The sequence below is a fragment of the Protopterus annectens genome, chromosome 3.part1, assembly GCF_019279795.1.
Source record: "Protopterus annectens isolate FY-2018-M chromosome 3.part1, PAN1.0, whole genome shotgun sequence".
Taxonomy (NCBI): domain Eukaryota; kingdom Metazoa; phylum Chordata; order Ceratodontiformes; family Protopteridae; genus Protopterus; species Protopterus annectens.
The window spans coordinates 105,386,515-105,407,917 of NC_056732.1; the positions used below are offsets into that span (position 1 = coordinate 105,386,515).

A 21,403-nucleotide genomic window follows, 5' to 3' on the forward strand; every position below is an offset into this window, starting at 1 on the left:
TGGTCAGCCATAGTCCTGCTGTGCTTGCCTGTACCTCTGAGAAGTAAATGCCAAACAGGAGGGGTCCTAGGACTGAGCCCTGGGGAACGCCACTTGTAACTGGTTTAGGGTAGGACCTAGCTCCTGCAACTCTCACCATGTGGGTTCTGTCCATGAGCCAGTTGGCAACCCATCTTGTGATGTAAGGGTTTATGTTCAGGCTGGTAAGCTTGTCTATAATACCAAAATGGGGAATGGTGTCGAAGGCCTTAACAAGATCTAGAAAGGCTGTGTGTACCACCTTTCCCTCATCTATAGCCTTGGTAACTGTCTCAAAGAAGTCCACCAGGTTTAAGAGGCATGATCTGCCCTTAACAAAGCCAAACTGGGTAGGGTCCAGTGTTTGGAGGTTCCCAATGTCTCTGTTAATGAGTTCCATGATGATGTGCTCCATAGCCTTGCAGATCAAGCTAGTCAGGCTTTTAGGGCGATAGTTCCCGGGGACTGTTGTGGCTCCACCTTTGTGGAGCAGAATAACCATTGCTGTGAGCCACTCTATGGGTATGTAGCCTGTAGAGAGGCTGAGTTTGAACAGTGTGTTTAGGTGAGGGATTAGTTCGTCTTTGAGGTCGTGTAGGACGCAGCCTGGGACACCGTCCGGTCCCATTGATGCTGTGTTTTTGGCTTTGAAGAGGGCTGTTTTAACCTGAGTCTCTGTGATTTCAGGGACTCTACATTCTTCTGGTATGGTTATGGGCCCTTTTGGGGGTGAGAGGGGGGTGAAGTTTGCGCTGAACCTGTCTGCCAGGATGTAGGCGATATTGGTTGGTTCAGTGTATTTTGTGCTATTCTGCACTAACTCCGAGCAGATCTGAGCATTGACACTTAGATTCTTGACATAGCTAAAGAATGTCTTGTGGTTATCTTTGGAGTCCTTGGCAATTTTTCTTTCAAAGCTCGCCATGGATGATTTTATGAGGGATCGTAGTTTCTTGCTGATACTGATCAGGGATGTCTTCCCTTCTTGGGATTTTACTCTTTTCTGTACTAGTTTCCTCCTTCTATTGTATAGCTTGTTTATGGCAGGTGTCCACCAGACTGGTTTCCTTTTCTTGGAGGAGTGAGTCTTGGTTTTGCTTGGGATGGCACGATCCATGCATTCTTGTAAGTGCCCGTAGAGTGCACTAGTAAAGGATTTTGCAGCTTGGACAGTGTTATCCTTCAGCATGGGGGCTTTGAAACTTTCCACCTCAGTCTTAAGTAACGTGAAGTTTGCTTTTGAAAAGTTTTTCATGGCGGTTTTCTTGTCCGTGGGTGGGGGTAGAATATGGATATCCAAAGTGATTTGTTTATGGTCAGATCTAACCAGCAAGGGGTTGACCTCTGGTGTGGTACACCGGTCGCCCATGTTGGTGATGACCAGGTCCAATATGTTGTCACCTCTGCTGGGAGTGTTGACCAGCTGAACCAGGGCATTTGAGTTTATAAATTCTAGGAAAAGTTGGGCAAGGGAGTTAGTACTTGAGTAGTTCTCCCAGTTAATGTTTGGGTAATAGAAATCACCCAATATTAGGGTGCTTAGTAGGACCTTTATGTTTCCCAGTGTTTCCAGAAATGGGGAATGGGGGTCCTGGGACATGGTGGGTGATCTGTAGCAAGCTACAATTTGAATTGCAGTTTTGCCCATTGTTAGTTGCACGTGGATGATCTCTGAAGCATCATGCTGTGCCACTAATCTGGAGGTGTGGGTATCCTTGATGAATATGGATACGCCCCCGCCTTTTGTATTTCGGTTTGGGTTCTGTGGCCGAAATGTATGGTATGAGTTGTAGCCTGGTAGTGATGGATAGTTACACACAGACATACATACAAAAATAAACACATCTTGCATAATAAATGTGTCTTATAATGAGTTAAAATATTACAGAATAAATCAGTCAGCAATTATTTATTTTAAGAGAAAGTAAACTGGACCACTTTGGCCTCTTTTTAGTCAAGATCCAATCACAATCTTAATCAGAAGAAAGAGATCTGTAATAACATGGCAACAGTATAAGGTTTACTTTAAAGTATATCACTTATCACAGATAGGTTACAGTGGATATAAAAAGTGCACACACCCTGTTAAAATGCCAGGTATTTGTGATATAAAAAATGAGACCACAATAAATAAATTCAAAACTTTTCCCACCTTTAATGTGATGTATAACCTGTACAATTCAATTGAAAAACAAACAAATCTGTTAGGGGAAAATATAAAAAATAAAAAACATACAATATGCTAGTTACATAAGTGTGCACACCCTTAAACTAATACTTTGTTGAAGCACTTACGGCATTCAGTCTTCTTGGGTACACACCTGCCATCAATTAAAGAGACTCATTAACCCCAAATAAAGTTCAACTGTCCTAATAGAATTTTCCTGACATTTACTCAGTTGCCTGCTACAGCAAAAGCCATGATTCACAGAGAGCTTACAAAGCATCAAAGGGATCTCATTCTTGAAAGGTATCAGTCAGGAGAAGGGTACAAACAAATTTCCACAGTATTGGATATACCATGGAACACAGTGAAGACAGTCATCAAAAAGTGGAAAAAATATAGGACAATAGTGACTTTGCAAAGAACTGGATGTCCCTCCAAAACTGATGAAAAGACAAGATAAAAACTGGTCAGGGAGGCTGCCAAGAGACCTACAACACTGAAGGAGCTGCAGGAATTTCTGTCAAGTACTGGTTGTGTACTACATGTGACAACAATCTCCCTTATTCTCCATATGTCTTGACTATGGGCTAGGGTTGCAAGACGGAAGCCTTTTCTTACACAGAAAAACATACAGGCCCGGCTAAAATTTGCAAAACAATACATCATGTCTCCCAAAAGCATGTGGGAAAATGTGTTATGGTCTGATGAGACCAAGGTTGAACTTTTTGGCCGCAATTCCAAAAGGTATGTTTGGCGCAAAAACAACACTTCACTTCACCAAAAGAACACCATCTCCACGGTGAAGCATAGTGGTGGCAGTATCATGCTTTGGAGTTGCTTTTCTTCAGCTGGAACTGGGGCTTTAGTCAATGCGGAGGGAATTATGAACAGTTCCAAATACCAGTCACTTTTGGCCCAAAACCTTCAGGCATCAGCTAGAAATCCGAAGATGAAGAGGAATTTCACCTTTCAACATGACAATGACCCCAAGCATACATCCAAATCAACAAAAGAATGGATTCAACAGAAGAAAATTAAAGTTTTGGAATGGACCAGCCAGAGCCCAGACCTAAATGCAATAGAAAATCTGTGGGGTGTAATTCCACTCTGAATCCATTTCTTTTTCAAATTCAAGTGGATTGCACATTGCTGAGATTCCAGATCAAGGCATGGAACCAAGAGGAATATTCATGATATTTCTGGTGTCAAGTTGATAACTGCAAATACTTCATATCAGTCAGCTGTTGACCTATGACTGCTATGGATCATACTTCTGCTACATACTTTAACTTGCTTGAGGCTCATGAGAGAGAGGTTCACAAACTGAAGGGCTGTTTATTACAAACACACAATTTGTTGTATTAGCTGCACAAAAATAGCACTGGAAGTCTAAAGACCTCTCTGGCAAGTTTAATAAACTTAACTCCCTCACCTCTATGCTTCTTGTCTTAGCTTTATACACATTCTGAATGACATGGCATAGACTTTGGTGCACAACATGATCAGATCAACATTAGGATGTCCACGTCATCTTATGTATGAGTTTACAGGAGGAGTGCAGTCACAAAATATTGTTAAGCAGGAAAAGAAATGTCATTACAACATATTCACTTTATTTGTGTGTACAGTCATTTCAATCGAGGAATCCTAAAGTCAATCCACACCAGAAAATGTTTCAGTCTTTAACGGCATGCCACAGCCTTCCTCTATCCCTTACAGTATGCATTCACAAGGTAATTCCACAGTGAACATCAAAATATATTGCAAATCAGAAAACCAATAAGACACACATTTGTATACATGCATGCATGCACCCACACCATACTGATTTCCCTTCTACTTTAAAGTCACCTGGTAGGAATCATCCTGTAGCTTTTGTTTCAGGTACTCTTCCATCTTAAGCTCAGTCTCCAACTGGCGTACCGAGTCACTGTCGTAGCTTTCTTCATCAGTCCTTACATAGGACAGGCCATCCTCAGTACCGCTGCAGAGAACAATGATAAATCCATACAGTTATAGCATGGCAGAAGATAACATTACACAAATTCTGCATTGTGAAATTAGTAAAGGTATTTACAGGAAGATAAACTAAAAGGTCCCCGAAATTACAGTTCTGAGCTATTACTCATTTACAAATAAACCGCCTGTCTCACCATTACTTATTTTTATGGGCAGCATTCAGAATGATCAGTAGTAATGCTGCACCTGTTTCAGCTGCGGAACCTCTGGTAGACTTGCAAAACTATGAAAATAAGTTGACAGCTGTTTTCATCCATGTTCATACAAAGGGTTCTTTTAGCATTCAAAAACTGCTAAAGTTGGTAAAAAGGCATGAGCACAACTGAAAGCTTAAACTGGGAAAAATAAAGTGGTTCAGTAACCAGATGCCATGGTTGCCAAAATAACAAACAGATGCTAAAGTACAAGAGTCCCTTTATAAACAAATACATAAATCTTTTTTTTAACACAGAGCCATCATCTTCTAGGATCAAATTATGTTGCATCACACAAAGAAGCAGTAAATTCACTAATATGGTACATCACTGTCAACCTGTAAGGTGTCTACAAGCAAAGCTGTAAAACTCTCCTGACCTTATATATATTCAAGTATTCAAGCTTGTTTATATTTATGCATTTATTCTGTAAACACAAATTACTGAGACAAAGGTGAGAGTTTATGAGCATCAGTTGCAATGTACAATTAGATTTAACTTCATTAAGCATTACTATGTCATAATATGGGCTCATACTGTAATGTTCACATGTGCAAGCATACTGCACATAATAACAGATTTTCAAATCATAGGAAATCTGTTTTGGGACTCTATAAGCTGAATGGGTTAAACCTGGAGTGGGACCTTCAATCTTCCAGCTAAACCTTTTTCAGCAGTCGGGCATTCCTAGGGTTGCATGACTGCAGTCTCATACTAAGGTAATTTTGGGATACCTTGGCTATATGGAAAGAGCAATCACACACCCTGTTCTGTTCATTTTGGTGAATCAGAACTGACAGAGTAATGACACCAACAAACCTCCTGGTGAAGGTTAAATGAGCCTTAAAAGCCTAAAACACAGAACAGAAACTCAAATGGCAATCCTATCAGTAACAGCAATCTTATTGCATATTTTAAGATACAAATAATATATATTCTAGGAATTTAAAATATAACACATAACACTGGTACACATTTGAAATATAAGACTAACAACTGAAGACAAACCTACAACTTCTCTAATGCACAGTAATTACAATCAGAAAGCATCAGACCCATATGATTCAGGACCACAGGATTCTATCCTAGCAATGTTTTTATTGTCTAAACCAGTACCATTGCACTCTGTCCATCAGTTTTCTACTTGTAGGTTCATAGGTGTGTTCATGACCCGTCTCACCCTGTACACAGCTGGTTTACACAACTGTCTTCGGGCAAGAGATATCAGGGTATCCACTGTAGGACCACGAGATACTAAAAAGCTTCTACCCAACAGTGTTGAGATTGATAAACTCTGTTACCAGCCACCGATTATTTTAGTCAATAATCATTCACATTATGTAGCTCAGCTGAAAAGTGTGCAATATCTTTTTTTTTATTCTTTGATGTAGCAATATATTCTCTTATTCACGTGCAATCGCCTGCTGTTTGTCTGATGCAGGTGAACAAAGGAGGACAATCTTAACATGTGCAGTCCTACTCTATAAAGCTGCTATGCAGAATATTATTCTTATGGCTGTCTTGGGGGGGCTTGTGTGTTTTTGCTGTTATTATTGGTTTAATTATCAGTCTATGGGTCTTGTCTGAAAATCATTTTTAAATTGAAATGTTATACTATTGTTCTTGTTATTCTTACTTCTTATGTACACTTTGGTGAGTTGAGACTTGGAATTTCATTAAAGGCTGCACTTGTGTAGTCCTAAATAACAATAAAGTTTACTTTGATTTTTGTGTACTAGGTTAATGGCCACAGGGGCCATTTTAAACCTAGCCATGCATGTCAAGTGATGATAAGTGTAAGCAGGGTCTTGAGAAATTAAACATTACAGGCAGGGGCCTGGAAGATGAACCATTTACAGGCCGCCCATGCCCATTACAGAGAGACATAGGTGCCAAGACAGGGGTGGATTTCCTAGTCCTCATACAACTGTCCAAGTTACAAGTGAAATGACTTAGGTAGGAGCGCTACTTTTCACGTGGATGGGACCATGTTCCAGAGAAGAGCTAGTCTCTGGGATATATTTGTCTCTCCAGCAGGTCTTATTTATATCACAGGCATGGTTTACGTCTTTAGAACTAGTAATTTTGTATTTGCTTGATCCATAATATGAATGGAAATGTGCCAGTCAGTGCCAAAAGGTATTGCAAATTAGAAAACCAATCAGACATATCTGCATCCATGTGCACGTGCATCCATGCACCCATGATACCCTCAGCTGATTAGTGAGTGGGGAGCTGTAACATGTCCTGCAAGACAACAAAAGGAAATCCTGCTTTGTCTCTAGAATGGACATCCAACTTCCAATGCTTAGTCGATGTGAGAATAGATGTCTAGGTTACAGCCTTGCAGATACATCCCTAAAGTGGGCTACAGCAACAGATGCTGACCTGCTGGAGTAAACCACAACCTCCCTCTTGAACGTGTTGCTACATTTGTTGTAATAAGAGATAATGTATTTAGACAGCAGCTTGAGAAGGATCTGTTTAGTGACCAGGTGACCATGTTTCCATTTTGTAAATAACAACAGTTGATCAGCCTGTCAAATAGATTTGGTTCTCTCAATTTAACACTTGAAATGGACTTTGCACTTTCACGGAGTGCAAAATTATTTTCTTTTTGTTTTCTTGCTTAGAAATGTAAAGGTGCAACTGGTCAAAATGTTTTCCTACTGCATTACATCAATGTTTCTTACAAGAATATGTAGCAGATTGACCCTTTACAGCTCATTCAGTATTAGTGGTACAAGTGAAATGGTCTGTTCCAGTCACTTACACTGCTAAGGAGGTCCAAGTTCATTGACAGTAGGGTAAGGGAATCTGCCCTTTTCTCCACCACTGTTGTGTTATCTTAGAACTGGTATTTTTTAAAGTAGTGGGTATAGATCATTGTGTGTATTGTACCTAGTCAGCCACTGTAGCTAGATAGCATGTGCATATAAGTTACTGAGCACATTCAAGATCAGTGCCATTTTGTATAGTCAGTGAGAGTGAGTGCAGGCATGAATGTAGATGCACATGTGAGTGTGTTTGAAGTAATGAGTCAGTCAGGTAGTTTAAGTATATGTTCCAGTTACAGCTCCTGATGTGTTTATGTACAGTAAATGACCTGAACCCATCATAGTGCCTCACTGTCTCATTTGAATACAAGAGACATGTGACATGGTGTCAGAATGGGATCCAAAGTAGAAGCAACTCACAAATCATGAGGCATGCAGTTCGAAGTGGAGGAATATACAGGAGCCAACTCACAAAAGGGTCAGCAGTTATTCAAAGATACTTAAACTCATTTAAATGATTTTTCAGTCACCAAATAAGTGGTGAAGCATTCAAAACATTTGAAATAATTAACCATGAAAGTATAAACTTTATTACATAAACCTGGTAAATGCTTTCATTCCAAAAAGGAATGAAAGTGCTTACCAGGTTTATGTAATAAAGTTTATATTTTCGTGGTTCGTTATTGCATCATATTTGCTTTTATATAACCACTTTTTTTATTCGTGAGGTTTTTGGTTTAATTTGAAATAATTACCAAGATAAACGAAATGTCCAAAATAGTGATATACTGATAAAAGTATTCAAAATAAATACAGACGTGTTTGAAATAATTTCAGAAGTGTTAAAATGTACGAAAAGGCTACAACAACCACATTTTTTAGCAATGTACCACTTTTTTGGTACACAGGATTCTAACAGCTTAACATCAGCACTTGTATTAAAAGACTGGTTATCTGCTTCCATTAATCTGAATCGTGATATTCAACCAGGACTCGTGCTGGTAATACTAACTCACACACTCTTTTTGAAGAGTTTGATTATCATCTTGCTAAAATCAAGCGTTTGCAATTAGACAATGCTTATTTTACTGAATGTTTACAGCCAGAGTTTTTTCTATTTAAAGAACTTACTGCACTATTTGACCAGCATGGAATAGAATATATGAATGTTATCATCAAACATAATGAAGTTTTGATAAATGAATTAATTGAGACTGTCAGTGATTTGGATAATAACATTTCTAGTTATATACAAAATAATGATTTTAAATATGAGCATATTTGCATTTTTAAGAGCATTGATGAAATGTGTTCCAATATAAAGGCACGTAAAGTGAAAAAATTAATTAGGGATAAGACTGATTACAGTAAGGGTGCAGCATACCCTCACCCCCCCACCCTCAAAAGAATGGGGTACTAAATTCTCTGCCGAAAATAGGACCTGCATTAATGAATCTCAAGCTTAAGCCTCTAACAATAGTTCAGAGGAAGTTTTTTTAGACCAGGCAGATTTTCCCCCACTGAGACGCTCTGAGCGTCTAAAGAACAAAGCCCCCCCCCCCCACAGGACAACCACTGGGTAGACAGGTACACACCTTCTCATCACCCCAACAATCGATGGGGGAAGGGGGGACAATCCAACAGGAGAGGGAGAACCTATTACAATCACAACAACAACAGGAAATAATTGAAGTGGATTCCCCTGAACATACTGATATTTTTGACACTATAGGCACTTACCATGACCATATTCTACCCCCTTGTAACATCATCACAAATTCTTTAGGTGATTTTAAAATTTATAATTTTTCTAATGTTTGTATGGACACTTCACATTGTCACATTTTTGCAAAGGGTTTCACTTTTGTACCCCAATAAAAGTGTAATATAGCCAGCACTTTGACGGATCTAAAATTATACACCCGCAAGCTGAACCTAAAGGTTCTGTTTCAGAACTCTTTATCTAGTCAGTTTGTTAACCCCCTTGCCATTCCAGCACTTACAACCCTCCATTACATCCTATGATTTCCTTATTTGAGAGAATGTGTGAACTAGATATACGTAACCTCCCTACTAGGCATAGGACGAATACTCAGGAGACTGCCACCATTAATGAAATCAAGGATGTGTTGGATAGAATTAGGATTATGAAACCAGACAAAGGGGGTGGTGTTGTGTTAATGAATTTAGATCACTACAACAATAAGATTCTATTTATTTTAAACAGCAGAGCCTATGCAAAATCTTCCATCAATGAACTGAACGGTGCTTACGCTACAATAAGGGGTTAATTACAAGACCTCTTTATAGAAGGTTCTATTTCTATTGAAATTCTGGATTACCTATCAGTTTTACATCCAAAAATGTCAGTAATGTTTGGCTTACCTAAGTTACATAAGAATTTAATACAACCACCCATGTGCCCCATAGTAGATGCTAAGAGATCCATTACACACCCCTTGGATAAATATCTTGACCATAAAATAAAACAGTTTGTTTTTAATGAAACTCATATCTGCAAAGACTCCTGGAGCTTCCTTGAATCTATCAACAAGATACCTTTTAAAGACACTTTTGTCTTTCTGACTATTGACATAAAAGACCTTTACTCAGTTATTCTCCACAGTATTGGTCTTGACTGGTTCAGTGAGTTCCTTTATGCAAAGAAAGCTGGTCATTTTAATGTATTACTCTACACTCACCTCATGGAAATTTTTCTTAAAAACAAATTCATTCTTTTTAACAACGAAATCATTCTACAACAAGAAGGGGCAGCTATGGGGCCGGCATGTGGTGGTCTGTATGCCAATATAGTTGTGACACAGCGGGAGAACAAATTTCTTTTTCCCTCGAGTTTCTATGGTTACATCAAACACTATACTCAATATCTGGATGATATCTTTATTTTATGGGATGGACCTGAGTTATTAATTAATGAATTTATTACTTATATTAATTCCACCAAAGAATCTTTAAAGTTTACTTATACACATCATTTAGATGAAATTTCCTTCCTTGACATTTTCCTTGTTAAAGATTATCAAAATAAGAAATTTAAATCAAAAATCTTCAGAAAAGAGACATATTCAAATTCTTTACTTCACTATTCAAGTTCTCATCCACTGAAACAGAAGAAGGCTTAAGTGAAGGGATAATTTTTGCATGCTGCACAGATGGTGTCTGTTATGGAAGATTTTTTGTCTGAATGTGATACACTCAAGTATATGTTTCTGAAAAGAGGATATCCTGTTAGTTTTGTTATGGAGATTTTACTTGAAGTTGTTAATAAAAGAGAAAGGGCTTTCTATCTACCTTTGCTAGAAGAAGATTTAGGACACCACAGCCCTAACACTAATAATGACATTATCATTCAAGCCACTACTTCAGGTATTAGTGACCACAGGACTTCCTTAATAACTTAGTGACTACAGGACTTAATAACTGTTTTTTCTTCCAACAGCAGTGCAATAAAACAAATACTTAATAAAAATTGGTCCATCCTAAGACAAGACAAAGCTATTAGACCTTTCATTGATATGGTTCCAACCATAGTTTATAAGAAGGGTAGGAACCTAAAAAATGTATTTGAAACAAAACAAAGTGGACTTAAGCACAAACTTGGATATATGAACAAATGTGGTATGCGCCACTTTTGTACACTTTTAACATCAACAATATTAATTTTAAAATTCATCTTGGATGTAACTGTAACTCTGAAAGAATGATTTATCGTGCTGTTTGTAACCAATATTGCTGTTTTTATATTGGTAAAACTGACAGGAAATTAAAAAAACGCATTTATGAACACCTCTATGAGATCAAAACAAAAACATTAACCAATGCTTTGAGCAAACACATATTGGACAATGAAGAACATATGTTTAATTTTTTTGTAATAGACAGTATAAGGACAGACATTAGAGGTGGAGCCTGCTCCATATTCTTAGAAAAGAGAGAGCTTTACTAGCAGTTACACTTCGGTGCAGGTAACTGGCCAGGATTAAATGAAAATATTTCAATCAGCTCCCTTTTAAACCTCAAAGCATTAGACAGATAGATTACATGGTATTATATATTTTTAAAAATATTATTTTTTGATAAGCACTTTTTAATAATATAATTTATACATTTTTACATATTTATATTTTGTTTTAATAGTGAACAAACTATTTTATATAGCATATTTATTTCATACAACTGTTTTACTGCATTTTAATGTTATGTCTTTAAGGGGGTGAGTCTTCTTTCATTTCATGATTATGATGCCTTCCACGTCTTTATAAGGGGGACTTTACAATTTTTATTGTATCTGATGAAGTTCTAGTGTTCTGGGACGAAAGCGCTTATCTGTTTTATGTGGCTTTAATACAGCTGTGTTTTGCACTTGGACTATTTCTGGATCAATTTTTTGGCTTGAATAATCATTCTGCTACTTCAGTGAGGATTTTAGCTGCCCTGTTTTGCAATTGGACTACTCCTGGATTGATTTTTTGGCTTGAATAAGCATTCTGCAACTTCAGTGGGAATTTTAGATGCCTTGTTTGCCTTTCTGTTTTTGAGCTAGTTTTTTCTTTGTATTTTTTTTAAATTTCTGAAGTGTTAAAATGCACGGAAAGGCTACAACAACCAAATTTTTTAGCAATGTACTACTTTTTTGCATTAACTAAAATTTTCAAAGTATCCAAAGTTTCTGGAACGTTCACAGTGTTTGCAGTGTTGAAATAAAGCATTTTCAGAGAGATTATTGTGCATTTGAGCATAATTACAAGTACCTGCTCTATGGTTATATTTACATTAATTTTGTTGTTATGGCAGAGGGATTTCATAGACCTGGACCACTGGTGTTTGATAATAATATTGCTGAGAATTTTAGTGTGTTTGAACTAGAATATGATATTTTCATGCAGGCTGCATTTTTTGATAAAGATGCACTTACAAAGGTATTCATACTTCTTAATTTACCTGGTTTCGAAGCCATTGAGAAGGAACATTCATTTGTGTATGCACCTGTCATGTATGCAGGGGAGGGGAAGAACCGTCATATTGTGATACAGGCTGATATGGGGGAAGACCCCGAGTGTTTAAAATGTAAATTTAGATTAATGTGTAACCCTCAAACAAATATTACAATGGAAAGGTACATGTTTTACATAAGAAATCAAAAGCCTGATGAAAATATAGCAGCATATATTACAGAAAAGCTAAAACATGCAGATTTGGTGATCTGAGAGATGAGTTGATAAAAGACAAGCTTGTGTGTGGTGTTAATGATGCAGTGAGAAAGATTTTGCTTTAAGACAGTGATTTAACGTTCAGCAAAGCCATTGAGATTTGTCAAATATATGAGCTTATAGAAAAGCATAAGAATAAAGCTAAGATGAAAAAGAAATACAAACCGAATGAGGCCACAACACCCAACCTTATTGTTAACTATCGTAACTGTGGAGGCAGTCATGAACCTAAATGAGAAAAGTGGAATAATTTCAAAAGGCCTTGCAAGTCTAAAGTGGCACATACTTTTATTAAAAGGGAGCATCCAAAGAAGCATATAGATCAGATAGAGAGCTGTGAGCAAACTTTCAATGTTGAGGGTGTCTTTGTGATTGATGAAACAGTCAACACGGTAGTTTATCAGTTGGCAGCAAAGAGCAAAATATTTTGTACTGTTCAAATTAATGGGAAACTTGTAGAACTTAAAGTAGACACTGGATCTAAGTACAATGTTATAGCAGCACAAATGTTTGCTAAAGTAAAATCTGGTGAGCAACTTGATTCAGCAAAGTGTGCAAAACTAGCTGCTTGTGGTGGTGAAGAGATTCAAACTGATGGCGCAGTAATTCTCACATGCCATTCTGCTGGGAACAACTATGACTTGCAGTTTTATATAGTCAAAAGACACATGCAGTCATTGTTAGGCCTCAAAGACAGTTTGATAATGGGACTGATTTCATTTAATAAAGAGGTACACCATATAAGTTTGAACAACAGTGATAGTTTTACACAGAATAATCTTTGTGATATGCTGATATTTTCAAAGATGAGCTTGGCAAACTTCCAGTCACATATTCCATGAAGTTAAACCATGAAGTAAGCCAGTTGTCAGATCAGCAAGGAAGGTTCTGGTAGCAATGCAGAGCAAAGTAAAAGCACAGCTTGACAAAATGGCAAATTTAGGTGTCCTTACTCCAGTAAAATAATCGAATTAATAGATATCCTCCATGGTTGCAACTCATAAGAAAAGCTCAAATGATATTCAAATATGTATTAATCCCAGAGATTTAAACAAAGCACTTAAACGTCCTCATCATCCAATGAACACAGTAGAAGAAGTAGCTGCCATCATGCCAAATGCCATTGTTTTTTTTCAATCTTAGATGCAAAAAGTTCATTTTCACAAATTTTGCTGGATCACATATCTTCATTGTTAACCACTTTCAGTATACCATTGGTAGATACAGATATTTGAGAATGCCATTTGAGATCAGTTCTGCCAGTGCTGCATTTCAATGTGTGATGGAACACATTTTTTCTGGTTATCCATGTGCTATCATAGTAGACGACATTATTGTAGGGGGTAATAGTGAAGATGAACATGATAAAAACCTCAAGAAAGTTCTAGACTGTGCACATGAAGTCCATTTTAAACTGAATCCTCAGAACTGCAAATTCAAACTGAAAGAAGTTACTTATGTGGGTTATTTGTTTACCAGTTCTGGCTTACAACCAGATCTGTCTAAACAGGCAGCAATTATTGAGATGCCTGTTTCAGAAAATGTCACATCTTTACAACGTTTTCTTGGTATGGTCAACTATTTAGAAAAGTTTATCCCAGACATGCGTGTGCTTTCAGCACCGTTACATGAGTTGACATGCGAAAATGTAAACTGTTCCTGGATAGCACAACACCACAAAGCATTTGATGTTCTGAAACAGAAAATTGCCAGTCCACCCACACTGAGATATTATGATGTTCTCAAAACTGTAATTCTTTCATGTGATGTTTCAAAGTATGGTCTTGGTGCAGCATCTCTTCAAGAAGGCATACCAGTCACCTATGTATTCAGAACTTTATAATCCAAAATGAAATGCAGTATCCACAAATTGAAAAATAGCTTTGGGAGTAGTGTTCGCATGTTCAAAGTTCAATGATTATATTTATATACCTGTTCAGAGACTGATCACCAATCTCTAGTGATAATTCTGAAAAAGTCAATACATACAGCCCCAGCATGCTTGGAGCACATGATGTTAAAAGTGCAAAAGTACAATTTTAATATTGTCTATACAAAAAGGAAATTTCTATAGCTTGCTGATGCTTTGTCAAGAGCACACAGACAAACAACAGAACAGCATGATAATGAGAAAACAGACTTTGAAGTTATGGAAGTCAGAAATTTTCCCTTGTCAGATCTCAACGAACTTAGAAATCACACAGCTTCTAAAAAACTGGCACATTCATAGCAGCAGTACATCTAACTGAATCTGGCACATTCATGATAGCACTGCATCTAACAAACTGGCACATTCGGGGTTCACTGCATCTGACTGAAACTGGCACATTCATGGTAGCACGGCATCTAACCAACTAGCACATTTATGTAGCACTGCATCTAACTGAAACTGGCACATTCATGGTAGCACTGCATCTAAAAAACTGGCACATTCAGAGCAGCAGTACATCTAACTGAATCTAGCACATTCATGGTATCACTGCATCTAACTAAAACTGGCAACTTCACAGCAGCACTGCATCTAAAAAACTGGCACATTCACGGTAGCATTACATCTAACCAAAACTGGCGCATTCATGGTAGCTTTGAAACTGGCACATTCATGTCAGCATTGCATCTAACAAACTAGCACATTCATGGTAGCACTGTGTCTAACTAAAACTGGAAAATTCACAGCACCACTGCACCTAAAAACTGGCACATTTGTAGTAGCATTACATCTAACCAAAAACTGGCGCATTCATGGTAGCTCTACATCTAACTGAAACTGGCACATTTATGGCAGCACTACCTCTAACAAACTGGCACATTCACTGTAGCACTGCATGTAACTAAAACTGGCATATTCATGGTAGCACTACATCTAACTAAAACTGAATCTGCAGGACTATGAATCACTCAAGTGAACAGTTTAAACAACTGTTCAGCTTGTTCAGCTGAGTGCCACTATAGTTTGTGCATTTCCTGTGAGATCGTAGAGACCACACCCCCCCTACACACAAACACTTGCACACTCACATACAAAGACACATGGACACATGCACACACATGTATATATATATATATATATATATATATATATATATATATATACACATATATATAATTATAATATATATAAATATATATATATATATATATATATATATATATATATATATATATATATATGGGTTTACTTTGTTTCATTGAAATCTCATTTCACTGAATTTCAATTCACCCTGACCAAAGCACAAATTACTAAAAACTCATTTCACCGAATCTCATTTCAGTGAAGTGAAGTACTGGTACTGTGTAGAGTACTGTAAGACAAGTAAAAGGTATATGCCCTTTTCCCCACTGTAGTGCGATCCTGGAGTTAGAATATATAGTTGGGGGGGTTTGGGGGGCTGGGGGTGTGGTGGGCATAGCCACCAACCTAGTTTGTTTTTATATTACATTTCACCGAAAGCTTCAAAACAATACATTTTAAACCATAAACATGCATACTTACAATGCCAATGAATAACTCTTTCCAGAAGACAATATATACCCAAACTAAGTGGGGGGCTACACCTCCCACAACCTCCAATGTGGGTAAACAGGTCTATAGCAGAACAATTTGTCCCAAAATTATGGAAAATTTCCTTTATCACCCCCCTACATATCATTTCCCCGTGTCAAAATTCTGGAAAAATGTATCCACATTCAATTACTACAGTACCTGTTATCTCACAACCTTATCTTTCCCTCCCAACATGGTTTCAGACCAAAACATAACACAACCAGAGCCGTAATTAATTTCTCTAACATCATCAACCAACTGAGAAGTTCAAACCAGCAAGTAGCATCAATCGTCTTAGACATGTCAAAATCATTCAACACTGTCTCCCATCAGAAACTCCTTAGTACTCTTGCCTCACTAAACCTATCAAAGACTTCCCTCTCCTGGTTCCTAAGCTGTCTTTTTGACAGACAACAAGCAGTATGATGGAAATCCAAACTCTCACTACTTCTGCCTGTCTCAGTCGGAGTCCCCCAAGGGTCCATACTAGAACCCCTTCTTTTCACCATCTTCTCCAATGATCTAGCCTCATCCACAACACACACTAAAGTAGTTCAGTATGCGGATGCTATAACTTTAATCTGCTCAGAATATACCTTACCAGACCTCCAAATAGTAGCCCAACAAGCTTTTAATGATATAGGAATATATCTAAGTAAATCACAACTATTCCTCAACCCCCAAAAGACACAGTTAATGCTATTTACCAGTAGCAAACATTCACCGACCACACCTCCTTTCACCATTCTCTCAGCAAACAACACAGTCATCCAACCAGTTGAGCATACAAAACTCCCTGGCATCATAATCAACAAACTCAGATTTGACCAACACATAGCCATCACAATTAAGAAAGTTCACATCAAACTTGGCTCACTGTATAGAAGCAAGCCATTCCTCACTGACAATACCCGACTAGCCATATCCAGAACCTTCCTCTTCTCTATGCTCCTATATGCTTTCCCCCTCTTTACCAACTTAAAAAAAATCTGACTTAATCAAACTGGAAACTTGTTACAACAAAATAGCCCACTTTTCAGCCAGCCTTCCCCACCAAATCCACCATTGTATTGCTCTACATAAATGAAATTGGCTCGAGCTACCTAACCTTCTCCATCTCTACCACCTTAAATTCACACACAGTATCATCTTCCATCCCTGACACTTGGCCATCCCTTAAGGAACTTATTGTTCCCTACTCATGCCCACGAAGTCTAAGATCTGCAGACAGAAACATTCTCACAGTAAATAAAGCTAACAACACTCACGGTAAAGCCATATTATCAAATCAAATAGCCAAATTATGGAACTCTCTACCCCACACCCTCCAAAACACACCTGAATCTACCAGTTTCAAACAACTACTATTTGAACATCTATCCAAGATCTGATATTGCCCCTGTGCCAGACTTGACTGACAAGATATCTATAACTCTCTCAACACAATGTCCACTCCTTACCTCATTTTCTCCCTCTCCTCAGTGTTTATTACTACTCAAAAATAAATATATATAAAGGAAATATCATTTGGTCATAACTATTATTTAATATGTACACAGTACAAATTTTATTTTTCTCACAGTGATCTTCACTGAAATGCTTGTGTTTTTCTTTTTGAACCTGCATCTAGGAGAAAACTGTACTGAATACTACTTTGTATAGACTAACTAGAGGATGTTTATTCTCCATTTTACTGTATGTATACTATTATACTATCTAATTATTGTATTTTGCTTATATTTCTGTGGAACTTTTCTCCCTGGGCCTCAGCTGAAAATGGGCTTCTGGCCCAGTTGGACTTTCCTGGTAAACAAATGTAAATAAATAAATAAAAGAGATTTTATCAGTTTCAGTGGAGTGCTACTGACAAACAAGTTTGAGTTAACACAATTTTTAGAACAGCCGCTTTTCTGTTTAAGTAAATCAAAGTTAAATCAAAACTGACAAGAATCTTTAGGGCCTAAAAATTCTGCCCTTTAATCTATTACTGTTTAAGCTTTGGCTAAACTCAAGAAATGGATATTCATTGTCTACACAAAAACATAAGGTCATGCTTGTGTCACTGAACTGATGATTAAGAACATTCCAGAACTTTCTGGAGAGTAGCTAGTCAACTAAATGCACATTCCTGTAACAAACTACCAACAACAAGCACATAAAACAAAGTTCTAGAAATTCTTGTGTTGCATATAAGCATTATTACAAAAAAATGCCATTGTTGTCACAGACCGGCTACAGAACAGCATACTGTATAACAGTAAACTTGTTAAAATGAAAACATAAATAATTAACTTCAGTAGAAACATTGAGAAAAAGAAAAAAAAGTTTTTTTAAGAAGGCAAGGCCTTCCTGTACCCCCACACCCTTGCATCTCTAAATATACTAATTCAAAGACTGCACAGCCTTGGGGACAAGAAGGCATTCTTTTACCCTCACATTTCCATGCCCTCACTGAATTCAGTAGCAATAGTTCGATTAAATATAGGGTTAGATTAAAATGATCAACTATTCCAGTCCATTTTTAATCAGTGCAGTCATACTCATGTAAACCATTTGCCACAAATATATTTTGTTCTGCCTTTTGAAGAAATGCATTGCATGGTGTAAACATTCTGTCTACCTTGAGGCAGCTGTAATGTACTTACATATCGCTGCGAATGATGCTTCCGCCTGCTGAACTGTGAAGATAGCCTGGTTTTCTGGCATTTATTTGTGCAAGAAAAGCCTTTTCAGAAGCTGGTGAAGATATCAAGTCATCATACTGGGCTGAGTCTACATTGCTTTCCGTCTCACTACCTGCTTCTGTTCATAAGAAATAAGTGATGTTATGTAAAGTACATTTGCAAAAATCACAAATACAGTAAGTTTTGCAGAGCATATAACACAGTAAACAGATTCACAAATATGCATTACTTACTATTACATCACTTAAATAGTTACTGCAAACTAGAAGCTGAATCTGTAGAAATCACACTGCAAAAATGTACCCACACCTTGAAATTTATTGCAACAGATACATAATTTATTAAACAATGTGATATTCAAATAAAGGTCAGGTGTGACTCAATAGCTTTAGGAAAACAGGGTTGATTTATGTCATTGATACAGCTGTAATGGCAAAGGATTATATAAGGATAGATACAAAGCAGGGCAATCATCATTAACTGCCTACGTAGTTAATGTACTTCCACTAGCGAGGGCAAGACTTTATGGTCTTACACTATACATGTTACCATATCTCACTGGTAATCCAGCTGAGACCATCACCAGGGAAGTTCTCACCCTCTTTTGAAGATATGCCTCTGTGACATTTTCATGCTCTGCCACATAGTACTCCTCATTCCTGGATTTTCATATTTTGAGACTGGGAACCAGTAGAAAGTGAAGTGAGTAGGCAAGATGTCAACAGCCACGTGGCTCTCTTTCTCAACATTAATCTATAAGTACAATATCACATTATGAGAACAGTAGCACGAGAGTTGTTGAGTTTAAGAGTGCAACCTACCTGTGCTCTCTAATGCTATATTCTAGCTGGCAGTGTAGAATTCAGAAGCCATTCACCTTCACATCCAGAATACTGTATGCTTTTTGCCTGTGTGCCTACCACCCATCAAGCCACCCCATATTAGTCTTAAACACATTCATTCACCCTACACTATGTCTCATCAGCATACAGGTAACAGCTGAATGGACGGGCCATCATCCAGTCAGCCACGGGGGTGGTTTCTGCCCTAAATGGCATCCCAGCAATGGTAGCATTTCTAGTAAAGCCCTAACCCCACTGATGGTGTCTCACATAAGTACCTATGTCATTTCAAGTTATTCTCCTCTCTCTCCATGCATGTGTATGCTTCCACAGCACATACTATGAGAATGACTGTCACCAGCTTAGGATGCCTAAGCCAATATCCGTAGTCCTGCCCATTTTTGATGCTATGCAAGCAAATTTGCATGGTGGTTATTGGCTGATTGAAACCCCCTCTCCCTCCCCTCTGGATGATCAATACAATATTAGCCACTCACTTGTATCCTCCCCTGCCCAGCTCATCCAATACCAAAGCCGCTATTGAACTTTGGTCACCAGGGTCAAAGTCAAGACTTTATCCATCTATGCCACATATGTCATAGAGCTCAGCCTTTCTTGAAGATATGCCTCTGTAACATTTTCATGTTATAATATAATATAAAGCTATACAGAACTTACTGCTTCCAAAGGCACATAAGGAAAACAACAATCAAAATGTCCAGAGAACAGAAGTCAGAGGACTACGCACCTCAATAAGAATAAAAAACTTTCCAGAAATAACAACATTTGAGGTGACACACACGGTAGCAGCTGATGGAACTTTAATTGAAAAAATAAAAAATGTGTAAATGCTTTCACATCAAACGGGGATGCTTCATCAGACATATCAAAACAGTTATTCTAATCATTTTAAATAAAACAATTCAACTGGTCCATCCCACCAATCATGATAAAGCATCAATTAAATTAAATTAAAAATACATCAGCCTAAAAAACATCTGTTAATATAATAAATTGCACAAGCAATTAAGAGGTACATATCTAATAACACAAAAAACAATCAAAATGTGAAATTCTCACACATGACGTTGTACTTCTTTCCTTAAATTACTATTATTAAAATTATGGCTAATTCATTTACTGATACCTTCAAAAAGCTGGGCTACAGAAACTGAGTGTTAGAAGGTAATAGTGGCCATCTTAGACATACTGTGACCAGTTATGTAAAGACTAGCTCATCAGATTAGGAGATGTACTATACAATGATTCTGGGTCATTTTTAGAAAGACGTTGAAGGTATGATTATCAGATCTTTGGCTTGTGGCTATTCTCAAGAATATTTAATAGCTTACAGAAACAGCTTTACTCTGACAATTATTTTTCTGTAAATAAGATATGAACAATTACAGTATATGTATCCAGATTAAAAATTAGTTGTTAAAACATTAGTGATATCTTTAAAATTTCTGATTATTGAATCTCTTGCTCTTCAAAAATAATTGTTTACAGGGGTCTATTTCATCCTACTGTAAAATTAAAAACAGAATATTAAAGTTCAAGTTCTAATTGATTTAAGAACTTAGAACTACATACTTGCATTGATAAAAATGGTAATTTGGGCTTTGGTAAGGCCAACTCTGATTGTACTAAGAAGGCCCATTTATAGTTATATGGTTATCATAAACTACATTGTTTTCTTCTCACAAAATAATTCCTTATAGGTATATTGTGTGCTGATAAATTGCATTGTTTTTGTCATTTACTTAACCATACTGAAGTTGTTAACTTGCAGTACTTAATGTCAGTGAATTTATTTTGCAGGGCACTGGCCAACAGTGTTCTACTTGGGCAGTTAGCAACAAGCTAATCCTGTCCATTATGTTAAGAATGGACTCTGCCTGATAACACAAGTCCTGCAAATGTTTCG

General features: G+C 37.3%; 1 protein-coding gene across 15 annotated transcripts in view; it reads right to left on the reverse strand.

The window, feature by feature from the left end:
* The window catches only part of DTNA (dystrobrevin alpha), a 1,617,970-nt gene that overhangs the window by 76,175 nt on the left and 1,520,392 nt on the right, over window positions 1-21,403 (reverse strand). For 11 of the 15 annotated variants that reach the window (XM_044066623.1, XM_044066631.1, XM_044066627.1 and 8 more), the window contains 2 exons: window positions 18,596-18,752; window positions 4,037-4,169 (listed from right to left, as the gene is read on the reverse strand). In XM_044066623.1, the coding sequence (XP_043922558.1) occupies window positions 4,037-4,169; window positions 18,596-18,752 (290 nt within the window). Of the gene's footprint in view, window positions 1-4,021; window positions 4,170-18,595; window positions 18,753-21,403 lie in introns of those variants that run through there. The other 4 variants (XM_044066634.1, XM_044066635.1, XM_044066632.1 and 1 more) reach the window with 1 other exon arrangement.